General features: G+C 53.2%; 1 protein-coding gene across 1 annotated transcript in view; it reads left to right on the top strand.

Moving 5' to 3' along the window:
* Positions 1-13,592, top strand: part of FBN3 (fibrillin 3) — an 87,144-nt gene that overhangs the window by 68,570 nt on the left and 4,982 nt on the right. The window contains exons 54-63 of the mRNA XM_037728355.1: positions 400-534; positions 1,233-1,358; positions 1,750-1,956; positions 3,814-3,939; positions 4,904-5,026; positions 5,277-5,393; positions 8,601-8,729; positions 8,820-8,939; positions 10,705-10,939; positions 11,783-11,933. Of these exons, the coding sequence (XP_037584283.1) occupies positions 400-534; positions 1,233-1,358; positions 1,750-1,956; positions 3,814-3,939; positions 4,904-5,026; positions 5,277-5,393; positions 8,601-8,729; positions 8,820-8,939; positions 10,705-10,939; positions 11,783-11,933 (1,469 nt within the window). The remainder of the gene's footprint in view (positions 1-399; positions 535-1,232; positions 1,359-1,749; positions 1,957-3,813; positions 3,940-4,903; positions 5,027-5,276; positions 5,394-8,600; positions 8,730-8,819; positions 8,940-10,704; positions 10,940-11,782; positions 11,934-13,592) is intronic.

The raw sequence follows: 13,592 nt of genomic DNA on the forward strand, positions 1-13,592 counted from the left end.
AAAAAAAAAAAAAAAATCCTGCAATGCACGTAGAACAGCCGCCCACCACAAAGAACTTTCCTATCCCAAATGTCCATGTGTCAAGGGTAGCAAACCCTGTTCTGAGACAGTCTCTGGGGCTGTTTCAGGGTCGTTGTTCCAGAGCCCATGAGCAGACTCACAGACCCTGAAGTGAGCAGGGGATGCAAGCTTTGGGGGACAGTTCCTGATTCTCTCAGCTTCTTGGAGGCTGGGGCTGGGCAGGAGCTGGGGGCTTCCTTTCTAGGAGGGACAGACCCTTGGCAGGGCCTGCAGGGAACCCACTCAGGTCCCACCGGGGCTGGCGTAGGGTGGAATCCAGGTCCCCACAGCCATCGGGTGCCTGGCCTTGGCTGACCGTCTGTCTCTGGTCATCCGAAGATGTGGACGAGTGTGCAGACGGTCAGCAGGACTGCCACGCCCGGGGCATGGAGTGCAAGAACCTCATCGGTACCTTCACGTGCGTCTGTCCCCCAGGCATGCTGCCCCTGCCCAGCTCCAGGGAGGGCTGCACAGGTATGGGCCACTGGAGCTTCAGGGGTGCAAGGAACCCCTCGTGGAAGGGAGATGTTAGAGCAAGAGGGTCAGACCGGGCACGGTGACTTATACTGTCATTCCAGCACTTTGGCAGGCTGAGGCAGGAGAGTGGCTTGAGCCCAGGAATTTGAGGCTGCAATGAGCTAGGACAGTGTTGCTGCACTCCAGCCTGGGTGGCAGAGTGAGACCCCATCTCCAAAAACAATCAAAATAAAAATAGGGCTGGGCATGGTGGCTCACGCCTGTAATCCCAGCACTTTGGGAGGCCAAGGCAGGTGGATCACCTGAGGTGAGGAGTTTGAGACCAGCCTGGCCAACATGGCAAAACCCCGTCTCTACTAAAAATACAAAAAAAAAAAAAATTAGCTGGGCTTGGTGGCGGGCACCTGTGTTCCCAGCTACTTGGGAGGCTGAGGCAGGAGAATTGCTTGAACCCAGGAGGTGGAGGTTGCAGTGAGCTGAGGTTGCGCCATTGCACTCCAGCCTGAGTGACAGAGCAAGACTCTGTCTCAAAAAAATAATAATGATAAAAATAAATTAATTAAATAAAATAAAAATAAAAATAAGCAAGAGGGCTTGGGCAGACCCAAAGGGGCCCTTTGGGGCTGTGGGAGAGGCTGGCTGCCTGTGGCCTCCCCTCCTCCTCCCCCCGGCCTGCCTCTTCCCTACCCTCTCAGATGACGATGAATGCCGCGCTCAGCCTGACTTATGTGTCAGTGGCCGCTGCGTCAACACCATGGGCAGCTTCCGGTGCGACTGTGATGAGGGCTTCCAGCCCAGCCCCACCCTTACCGAGTGCCACGGTGAGTGTGGCCAGGCACGCACAGTGGATGCAGCCACCCACTTCGGGGCACCACTGCCTGTTGCTGCCACTGCCTGGGAGCTCCCCAAGGCAGGGACAGGATCTGGGGCCCTGAGGGGCAACCCCCTGGAGGAGTTGCTTCCTCCACGCTTCCTCCAACCTCACTGGAACCACGCCACACCCTGGAACCCAACTTCCCCAGATCTCCCACTTCCTGGGAGCTAACTCCAGCACGTGACCCACTAGCACCATCTGTCCTGTGTATCCAACTCCCTCCTGGACACCCCAATTCCCAACATCCCCAAAATACAGCTTGCCCCAAAGCAAGCTCAGTCTTTGCCCCCAAGCCAGCCTCCTGGAGTGACCCTTGGCCTTCCTTTTGTTCTCCGCAGACATCCGGCAGGGGCCCTGCTTCACCGAGGTGCTGCAAGCCACATGCCAGGCTCTGTCCGGTGGCAGTGAGGCTGTCACCAGGGCTGAGTGCTGCTGTGGGGGCGGCCGGGCCTGGGGGCTCCACTGCGAGCTCTGTCCCCTGCCCAGCACTTCCACCTACAGGAAGCTGTGTCCCCATGGCTCGGGCTACACCACAGAGGGCAGAGGTGGGTGCCCATGCCCTCAGGACCCAGGGAGGCAGGGAGAGGGGGAGTTTGCTCAAGGTCATGTGTCTGTACTCCAGCAGGTGCTAAAATGTGTGAGTCACTGTGTGTGTGTGTGTGTGTGTGTGTGTGTGTGTCTTTGTGCTAGCAGGTATGAGAACCAGTACGTGCCTTGTATGTGTGCAAGAACTCGGGGGGTTGAGGGAGCAGGTGTGTGAGCGTGTGTGTGTGTGTGTGTGTTTTGAGACACTCACTTTGTCACCCAGGCTTGAGTGCAGCAGTGCAATCTCAGCTCACTGCAACCTCTGCCTCCCAGTGACATACCTGTCATCCCAGCACTGAAGCAGGAGGATCGCTTGAGCCCGGGAATTTGAGGCTGCAATGATCGAGGACGGTGCCACTGCACTTCAGCCTGGGCAACAGAGCGAGACCCCGTCTCCAAAAACAATAAAAATAAAAAGCAAGAGGTGCCCTTTGGGGCCATGGGAGAGGCTGGCTGTCCCATGGCCAGTAAAGATGGGGTTTTGCCATGTTGGTCTTGAACTTCTGGCCTCAAGTGATCCGCCCACCTCAGCCTCCCGAAATGCTGGGATTACAGGCGTGAGCCACTGCACCCAGCCCAGTGTGTGTTATTTGTGTGTGAGAGCTCATTCCAGACTGCCTGGGAGCTGGTGTGTGTCTGTGTCAGCTGGGCGAGAAGTACACACCGTGTTCATCTGTGAACTAGAAGGCAGTGAGAGGGAGCCAGGCGGCCTGTGTGTTCTGGGCTTGGGTGAGTGTACAAGGGCAGGTATGTGAGTGTGTGCGTGTGTGAGCGAGTGTGAGGCCATCAGCGTGTCTCATTGAGGGTGTCACTGAGAGTGAGATGGTTATCTATGTGACCAGAAGTGACATCAATAGGACTGGGGAGGAAATGGCTTTTCGAGGGTGTGTCTGGGGGGAGACCTGGGAGTCCCTGAGTGTGAGTGTGTGTTTTTGTGTTTCTTCAGGAGCATCTAGTGTGTGGCTGGTGTGTCATGTTGCATGCACTGTGTCTCTGTTTGCGTATGTGTGTATGTGTGTTTTTTTTGGGGGGCAGAGTCTTGCTCTTGTCACCCAGGCTGGAATGCAGTGACACAATCTCGGTTCACTGCAACCTCCGCCTCCTGGATTCAAGTGATTCTCCTGCCTCAGCCTTCCGAGTAGCTGGAACTACAGGCACCCACCACCACGCCTGGCTAATTTTTATATTTTTAGTAGAGATGGGATTTCCCCATGTTGGCCAGGCTGCTCTTGAACTCCTGACCTCGTAATCTACATAATTTCTCTGTTTCTTTTTTTGAGATGGAGTCTGTCACCCAGGCTGGAGCACAGTGGCATAATCTCAGCTCACTGCAACCTCCAACTCCCAGGTTAAAGCAATCCTCAGCCTCCTGAGTAGCTGGGATTACAGGCGCCCACCACCACACCCAGCTAATTTCTGTATTTTTAGTAGAGTCGGGGTTTCACCATGTTGGTCAGGCTGGTCTTGAACTCCTGACCTTGTGATCCACCTGCCTCGCTCTCAGCCTCCCAAAGTGCTAGGATTACAGGTGTGAGCCACTGTGCCCATGTGTCTCTGTTGTTCACGGTGGCGCACTGAGGAGGTGTCACTATTGAGGCTGGTGGGGCGTGTGGGGGTGGAGCAGGTTGGGGGTGAGGGGTGGGTAGGTGTCATCCACAGCCTGAAGATGGGGTCCACGTGGGCTGGGGTGCAGTGGCAGGTGTGGAAAAGAGGCTGGACTTGCCTCCGAGAAGAGGGCTGTTGAGCAGAGAGAAGGAGACACGCCTCAGTGGGCCTCGGCGGCCAGCCAACCCCATCTGCACCCTGCTTTTCCCCAGATGTGGATGAGTGCCGTATGCTCGCTCACCTGTGTGCCCACGGGGAGTGCATCAACAGTCTCGGCTCCTTCCGCTGCCACTGTCAGGCCGGGTACACGCCAGATGCTACTGCCACCACCTGCCTGGGTGAGCCCAGCCCTCTGCAACTGCACCCTTGACCCAGCCCGGCCACCTTCTGCGCAGCCCCTGACCCCAAATTCCCTGAGACTTTCCAGTTTGCAATGTTAGGTTTTCATTTACGAAGTGATGCCTGAACGGTACAGACAACTGAGGGCCAGGTGTGATGGCTCGCTACTGTAATCCCAGTATTTTGGGAGGTGGAGGTGGGAGGATTGCTTGAGTCCAGAAGTTCCAGACCAGCCTGTGCAACAAAAAATTTAAAAAGAAAATTTGATGGAGTGGTAGCCTGTAGTCCCACATGTGCCTATAGTCCCAGCAAGGGACTGGGGAGGCTGCTTGAGCTCAGGAGTCCGAGGCTGCAGTGAGCTATGATTGTGTCACTGCAGTCCAGCCTGGGTGATAGAGTGAGACCTTGTCTCTTAAAAAATGAAAAAGAAAAGAAAGAAAAAGGAGGGAAGGAAGGAAGGAAGGAAGGAAGGAAGGAAGGAAGGAAGGAAGGAAGGAAGGAAACAAACATCCTTTCCTTCTCCCACCGTATCCCATTTGGGCCACTTTCCTGCTGTTATTTCTTCCTTTTATTTTGCATATCCTGAGATTTTTCAATTACATTTTGTAGCAAGTGTACATCTAAGTCAGCGGGAGGCAAACTCCAGCCCGAGGGCCAAGTCTGGCCCTCCATTTGTTCTTGTCAGTAAAGTTTTATTAGCACACAGCCATGCACATTTGTCTGTTTACCCTCAATGGCTGCTTTGCTGCTACAAAGGCCACATGGAGTAGTTGTGTCTGAGATGGTGTGGCCTCCAAAACCAGATGTATTTACCATTTGGCTTTTTGCAGAAAAAATGCTAATTCCTATGTAAGCCCATAGATTCTGGATTGTCAGGGTCTGAGTGGAGACCCCAGTTCCTGAACATCCCCAGAGAATGTCTCTCCAACCCCGCCCCCACCACACCCTGCTGTCCTTCCCTAGATGTGGACGAGTGCAGCCAGGTCCCCAAGCCCTGTACCTTCCTCTGCAAAAACACAAAGGGCAGTTTCCTGTGCAGCTGTCCCCGAGGTTACCTGCTGGAGGAGAGTGGCAAAACCTGCAAAGGTGATGTCCTTTCAACTTACCCCCGCCCCTGCTGCTGCATGCACTCTAGGACTCCACTTCTGTCCCCAAAGGGATACCCAAGACATGTGTCCTGCAATCTCACCCCTTCCCATCTGCATGGAGTCAAGCACTATCTCTGGGGTCTTTCTCCTATCACCCCTCTGCCTGGAGGTTGCAAGGGCAACCTCTGGGAAGTCTCCCAAGCCCCCACTGAGCCCTGACTGAGCCTGCTGGACCATCTGTGCTGCAGACCTGGACGAATGCACCTCTAGGCAGCACAACTGTCAGTTCCTCTGTGTCAACACTGTCGGCGCCTTCACCTGCCGCTGCCCCCCTGGCTTCACCCAGCGCCACCAGGCCTGCTTTGGTGAGTAACCCTTCCCCATCACCGGGAGTTGGTGCACGACCCCAGCCTTAGTTCTTTTGTTCACCAAAAAGGTATCCAGTTGGCCAGGCGAAGTGGCTCATGCCTGTAATCCCAGCATTTTGGGAGGCCAGGGCATGTGGATAATCTGAGGTCAGGAGTTGGAGACCAGCCTGGCCAACATGGTGAAACCCCATCTCTAGTAAAAATACAAAAAATTAGGCAGGCATGGTGGTGGGCGCATGTAATCCTAGCTACTTGGGAGGCTGAGGCAGGAGAATCACTTGAACCTGGGAGGCAGATGTTGTAGTGAGCCAAGATCATGCCACTGCACTCCAGCCTGGGCAACAAGAATGAAACTCCATCTCAAAAAAGAAGTATCAAGCACTGGGCGTGTGCTAGAGATTGGGGACATGGGGGCGATCCGAACAAAATCATTGCTTTCTCGGCACTTCCTTCCTGGGGCATCTAGAACCTCCTTCTTCTCCTTTGAGAAAAGAGTGACTCTGGCCTTGGCTCATGACATGTTGCCTTCCCCCTGACAAGTCCATTCTGGGTCTGCCTTCCAGAGCCTCCCAAGAGTGCTCCTGAAATCCCAGATCTCACATAGTCCCAAGAGGAAATCAGTTCAACAGCTAAATCCCCAAGAGCATCTGCTACCACCATTGTTTCTTAGTGTCTTGTGGCCCCCAGGGAACCCAATCTTCCCCAAAGGCAGAGCCTAGCCAAGGGTGGCCCCATTCATGCTCCCACTAATCTACCCAGACAGCACCTACTCAGCAACTGCTGTGTACCAGGCAGTGCTCCAGACCAAAGTGTGGCAAACTCCAGCCTGCCAGCCAAGCCTGGCCCCCTGCTTGCTTTCGTTAATAAAGTTTTATTGACATACAGCCAAGCCCACTTGCTTACAATTCCCTGCAGCTGCTTTCTCTATATTGACAGAGAAGAGTCTTGCGACAGAGCCTGCTACAGAAACAGAAATGGTTTGTCGGGCCCTGTTATAGACCCTGGGGGTATAGCAACAAATATGAGAGGCAGGGCTCCTCCATCAGAGCAAATGACAGAGCAAGACCCCATTTCTTACAGAAAATAAAAATTACAACTATGGACCTCTGTGCCTACCATTTGATTTTTAAGAGCTTATTCTAAGGAAATCATCACAGAAACAGACAAAGATTTACCTAGCCTTCGTATTGTTTAAAATGGTGAAAAATTAGAAAAATTCTAGTGTCTTTTATTTGGCAGTTGGGCGGGGGGTGGTAGCTCAAGCCTGTAATCCCAGCACTTTCGGAGGCTGAGGTGGGTGGATCCCTTCAACCTAGAAGTTTGAGACCAGCCTGGGCAACATAGTGGACAATGTAGTCCCCACTGAAAATACAAAAAATAGCCAGGCATGTTCTTGTGCACCTGTAGTCCCAGCTACCCAGGAGACTGAGGTGGGAGGATCACCTGAGCCCAGGAGGTGGAGGTTGCAGTGAGCTGAGATCATGCCATTGCACTCCAGCCCAGGAGACAGAATGAAATCCTGTGTAAAAATAAGAAAACTGGCCGGGCGTGGTGGCTCATGCCTATAATCCCAGCACTTGGAATCTGAGGCAGGCGGATCATGAAGTCAGGAGTTTGAGACTAGCCTGACCAACATGGTGAAACCCCCTCTCTACTAAAAATAAAAATAAAAATAAAATTAGCTGGGTGTGGTGGCACGTACCTGTAATCCCAGTTACTCAGGAGACTGAGGCAGGAGAATCCCTTGAACCCAGGAGGAGGAGGTTGCAGTGAGCTGAGTTGGCACCACTGCACTCCAGCCTGGGCCACAGAGCAAGACTCTGTCTCAAAACAGAAAAAAGAAAACTGACAATTGGTTAAGTAAAGCAGAGCAAATCCACACCAAGCGAAGATGTGGTGGCCATTTAAAATTATGTGAATAAGAATAGTAAGAAAAAAATATGTGCATGTGTCTATATATACATATTTATTCATATCTTTAAAAATATATATGTATATATTTTAAAATGGAATCTCACCCTATCAGTCGCCCAGACTGGAGTGCAGTGACACCATCTTGGCTCACTGCAACATCTACCTCCCAGGTTCAAGCGATTCTCCTGCCTCAGCCTCCCAAGTAGCTGGGACTACAGGTGTGTACCATCACACCTGGCTAAATTTTTATGTATTTTTAGTAGAGATGGGGCTTCACCATGTTGTCCAGGCTGGTCTCGAACTCCTGACCTCAGGTAATCCAACTGCCTCAGCCTCCTAAAGTGTTGGGATTACAGGCATGAGCCACTGAACCCACCCCCCTAAAATAGCAAGAATATTTAAAGACACAGAAAGATGTTTACAGACTACTCTTTTTAAAACAATAGCTTACACACACACACACACACACACACACACACACCCCATACACTGGTAGCTTAAACTACAGGGATTGATTTTTCCTCAGTGCTGGAGGCTGGGCAGTTCAAAATCAATGTGGCAGCCGGGTTGGTTCTGTGAGGGCTCTCTTCTTGGTTTGCAAACAGCTGCCTTCTTGCTGTGTCCTCACTTGGACAGACCAGGCTTTCTGGTGTCTCTTCCTGTAAGGGCATTATTCTCATTATGAAAGCCCTACCCTCAGACCTTATCTAACCCTGACCACCTCCAAAGACCTCATCTTCAAATACCATCCCACTGGGGGTTAGGGCTTCAACATAGGATTTTGGAGAGACACAAACATTCAGTCCACAGCACCAGCTGACCTCACACTATTGTTGGGTTTCCATGAGGACAAAGCTTACCAGGCAACCCAATGTCATTTTTCCATGGGAGAAGGAAAAAAGGTTTTGCTAATCTTTTACTTTTACCAGGCACTGTCCTAAGCCCTTTACATGATTAGGTTAATTTAATTCTCTCTCACACATACACAAAAATAGACATTATCATCTCCATGTTCGAGCTGAGGAAATTGAGGCACAGAGAGGGTAAGTTGCCCAAGGACACACAGCTTTGAGGCCGTGGAGATGAGATTCTTTATGTGCAAGATCTCAAACATTGGCATCTACTCTGTGAGTTGGGAACTGTCACAGATCTCATTTCACAGAGTGGGAAACAGGCACATAGAGGGTGAGTGACTTGCCTGAAGCCACACGGTGATGGGACTGGCATTGTGTCACCTGATACAAGTTCCTTAACCAACGGGCAACCCTGCCCAATCTCTCTCCTCTGCAGACAATGACGAGTGCTCAGCCCAGCCTGGCCCATGTGGTGCCCGAGGGCACTGCCACAACACCCCAGGCAGCTTCCGCTGTGAATGTCACCAAGGCTTCACCCTGGACAGCTCAGGCCATGGCTGTGAAGGTACAGCCTAGCTTTGGCTGGCGTCTAGTGCTTGGGGGCGCTAGCACTGAGAGCCGCCTCATGAACCCTCTCTCTCTCTCTATGTCTCAGATGTGAATGAATGTGACGGGCCCCACCGCTGCCAGCACGGCTGTCAGAACCATCTGGGGGGCTACCGCTGCAGCTGCCCCCAGGGTTTCACCCAGCACTCCCAGTGGGCCCAGTGTGTGGGTGAGTGGAAGGGACTGGGAAGAAGCTGGGTCCCCCACCAGAATCTCCTCAGAGCAGGCGACTAACAGCCACCACCTTGCAAGATATTGTGACAAGTACAATTATCTAAAGTTTGAACAGGAAAACCCAGAAGGCAGTGAGTTCCCCACTGCTGGGGAGTCAAGAGGCAGCAGCATGAGCATGGAAAAGTGTCTGAGTTCATTCCTTAGGGCATGGGGACTTAGAGGACTCAGCTGAGAAAGATTCTGAGACCTGAAGTCTGCAATTCTGTAATCACAGGGAAAGAGGGCTGTGATTGATTAGTGATGTCTGCCATGAGTGTGATTAGTGATGTCTGCTACAGATGCTGCAAGGGGCAGTGGAGGTGTGCATGCTATATCATTGCCATAGTTGTTGCAGAGGCCTTTCATTTGAAGGGCTAGCCTTCTGCCCCCCAACCTTCCCTCATATTTTGGCTGCTCCATGACCTCCTAGCAGCCTGTTTCACTACTCTCTTCATTCCTGCCCTACAGTGCAGCTTTCATCCTCTACCATTTTCGGGCCCACTTGCTGTCTCCCGAGACCTCTCCTCAGCCTCCATCCTCCACCTCTATTGTCCTGGGCACCACAGCCTGCCCCTCCTGGACACTCTCTCCTGTGGCCTCTGTTATGTGGCTGTCCCTGCTCTCCCACTGTCTCACAGGCACTGCCTTCTCTGTCCCCTCCTCCTGTCTCTCATGGTGGGTCTTCAGTTAAGTTCTTCTCAGGCTTTCCACACCACACAAACCCCTCCCCTCCAGGCAAGGCGCTTGTCCCCTGGGGATCTGGGGGATCCTACCATCAGCCTTTGCTGGCAACTCCTCCTTCTCAACTTGTCTCCTCCTCCCTGTACTGATTCATTCATTCTTTCCCCATCTGTCTGCCAAGGACCTCCCTTGCACTAGGACCTGAGCTCAGATGCAGAAGTGAACTGAAAAACCATTTCTGCCTTGAGTTGTTCAGCCAGCAGAGGAAACAGGGATTAATTAGACCCCTAATTAGGTTCTCAACAGGGGATCATTTTACCCCCCTATAGTATATTTTGAAGTGTCTGGGAGACATTTTTGATCATCACAGTTGGGACCCAGCCTGGTAGTTCACTCTTGTGGAACACTGAGGTAGAAGGATCATTTGAGGCCAGGAGTTCAAGACCAGCCTGGGCAACATACCAAGACTCCCATCTCTACAAAAAGTTAAAAGATTAGCCAGACGTGATGGTGCACACCTGTAGTCCCAACTACTGATTCTCCTGAGGCTGGAGGATCACTTGAGCCCAAGAGGTCAAGGCTGTAATGAGCTGTGGTTGCACCACTACACTCCAGCCTAGGCAACAGAGCAAGAACCCAACTCTAAACAGACAATTGGAGCCAGATGGGTGTTCCTGGCATCAAGTGGGTGGAGGCCAGGGATGCTGCTCAGTGTCCCACAGTGCAGGGATGGCCCGCTCTAGAGAATGATCCAGCCCCAAATGTCAATAGCACCGAGGGTGAGAAAGCTCATTCTAGATCATCCCACACTTTGTGGTTTAGGGGAAGTGTTGAGAGATGCTGCGGAGGAGAACCATAGGGTTTGGGCCGTGGGGCTGTGGGGCCGATTTAATCTCAGGGCTCATTGCCAGCTTGCTGGAGGCTTTGACATTGGACTTGGGCTCTGAACAGAGGGCATTCCAGGTGGAGGGCTCTGGGGTGCAAAGGCTGCCCCGTCCCTACCTCTGTGTCCTCCCTCTCCTCCTCCTTTCCTCCCACAGATGAGAACGAGTGTGCCCTGTTGCCCCCCACCTGCGGGAGCGCCTCCTGTCGCAACACTCTTGGTGGCTTCCGCTGCGTCTGCCCCTCTGGCTTTGACTTTGATCAGGCCCTCAGGGGCTGCCAGGATGTGGATGAGTGTGCTGGACGGGGCAGCCCCTGTAGCTACAGCTGTGCCAACACACCCGGTGGCTTCCTGTGTGGCTGTCCTCAAGGCTACTTCCGGGCTGGGCAAGGGTGAGAAGCTGGAGTGGGGCAGGCAGACTCCATGCCCTCCAAGTGTCCATGCACGTGCGTGCACACACACACACACACACACACACACACACACGGGGCCTTGCACATGCCAAGAATTTACCAGAAGAATTCCTTTGGCCTGTGCACACAGGCCTGTACCTACATATGCACAGAATCTTGGACACGCAGAGGCAGAGTGGCACCTGAACCTGTGCACACACAGGCTCACACCACTAACGTGTAGTTGTCCACATGGCACACACCTGTGCCAGCGTTCCTGGGTACCCTCATGCATTCACAGATCCCAGCATGCACACGTGCGTGTGTGCGCGCGCATGTGTATGCATGTCCCAGTGTGCACGCAGGCTCATGCATCCCTGGGGGCACTGCGCCATTGTTACATCCTGGTTTGCACAGGTGAGGAAGCACGCATCAGCCTTCTGTGAGTGCTCACACTATGCACAAACCCCCAGGCACACTCAGGGAGATTCACACATTCCTATGAGCATACAGGTGCCTGCATGAGTTATTCCCCATGTGAACACACAGGTTGGCACATGCACATGCCCCTGGGTATGCTCATGTCCATTTGTCCATCCCAGCCTGTTCCCATCCTCTCACTCCTGTGTTCACACCTGTGCCCAGGTGAACCAAGGGGCAAACATGCACACCCTTACATGGTGCACACACATGCACACAGCCACACCAGCACACGCTCAGAGGCACATTTATGAGGGGGCATTTGCAGCATGACTCAGAATGGAGTATGGGGGTGGAGCAGGGTAGGGGGAGGTCCCACCAGCCCACCCCTGAAACCCCTCCACCCTGCCCATCCTGGCCCAGGCACTGTGTCTCCAGCCTGGGCTTCAGCCCCGGACCCCAGGACGCCCCAGACAAAGAGGAGCTGCTCTCGTCTGAAGCCTGCTATGAATGCAAGATCAATGGCCTCTCTCCTCAGGACCGGCCACGACGCAGTGTCCCCAGGGACCACCAGGTGACATGGGTGCTGCACTGGGCGGGGGTGGCCAGGGAACGGGGTGAGTGTGGGAAAGAGGCTGTGGACCTGACTTAGTCATGTCAGCCCCCCAAGAAGGAGCACGAGGCTCCGCATCCCAGTATGTTCCCCGTGTCATGGGTGCCAGCTTGGGGCCTTCCTGTACTTTCTTGGTGCTGGGATTTTTCTTTTGGGGGGTCTCTGGTGGACACATCCCCTGAGCACTGTACCTCACTCCTAGTGATGAGTCAGGCGTCTTCCATACAGACCCTAGCTGGGCTGTGATGCTTTCCACGGGTCCTTTTTCTTTTCTCTTTTTTTTTTTTTTTTTTGAGACGAAGTCTCACTCTGTCGCCTAGGTTGGAGTGCAGTGGCATGAGCTGGGCTCGCTGCAACTTCTGCCTCCTGTATTCAAGTGATTCTTGTGCCTCAGCCTCCCTAGTAGCTGGGATTACAGGTGCCCACCACCACGCCTGGCTAATTATTGTATTTTTAGTAGAGATGGGGTTTCACCATGTCGGCCAGGATGGTCTCAATCTCCTGGCCTCATGATCCATCTGCCTCAGCCTCCCAAAGTGCTGGGATTACTGGCATGAGCCACCTTGCCCGGCCTCCATGGGTCCCTCTTATAAAGGCACTTGGACACTGGAGAAGTCCCTGGGCCCCTCCAACCATGCCTGCACCCTGGAATCTGTGACTCCCTCACCTCCTGGTTGGTGAAGTCCTCCCTCTGGACCCCTTTGGGATTTACTTCCAGTGGGGCCCTAAGTGGCCTCTGTCCCAGAGCTCTTCCCATCTTTTCTGTGCATCCCTCTGAGCTATTCTCACAAACTCTTGGCCCAAGTTAAGCTCAAGCTCCTTCCCTGCCTGAGCCTTGGGGAGGTGAGTCTTTTCTCTGGGGACCCCAGCAAAGGCTCCCCTTAGGAGCATCAGGGCCCCAACCTGACATACCCATTCAGCATCTGCCCTGTCCCCCTCCTGTGCCTGAGGTGCCCTTGGAGTTCCTGAACTTGCCTTGTCTCTAGGAATCTCAGGGATCTTCAACACATCACTTAGAAGCCATAGGCCAGGCCTATGGCCCTGTCCCTCATGCCCCTTTAGGCCACCCCATCAGAATGTGCAGAGAGGGCATTTTTGCCGCAGATGCCAGCTGCTTGCCCCTCAACCGGAGAGTCTCTGACTATGGGTCAGCCCTGCAGCCATCACCCAAGGGATCTGAAAGCCAAACATGTATTAAGCACCTGCCTGTATGCAAATATCGCTCAAAATGCTCTGTACTCACAGCCTCTCAATATTATGACAACCCTGGGAAGTGTACATGCCCCTATTTTCCCCATTTTACAGATGGAGGAACTGAGGCTCAGAGAGGTTAGGGCACATTCCCAAGTCATAGAACTTGAAAGTGGTGGTGGCCGGGCATGGTGGCTCACGCCTGTAATCCCAGCACTTCGGGAAGCTGAGGCGGGAGGATCACCTGAGGTCAGAAGTTTGAAATCAGCCTGACCAATATGGTAAAACCCCATCTCTACTAAAATTACAAAAATTAGCTAGGCATGGTGGCATGCACCTGTAGTCCCAGCTACCTGGGAGTCTGAGGCAGGAGAATCGCTTGAACCCAGGAGGCGAAGGTTGCAGTGAGCCAAGATCACACCACTGCAC

This window comes from Cebus imitator, unplaced genomic scaffold (assembly GCF_001604975.1).
Source record: "Cebus imitator isolate Cc_AM_T3 unplaced genomic scaffold, Cebus_imitator-1.0 Scaffold263, whole genome shotgun sequence".
NCBI lineage: Eukaryota > Metazoa > Chordata > Mammalia > Primates > Cebidae > Cebus > Cebus imitator.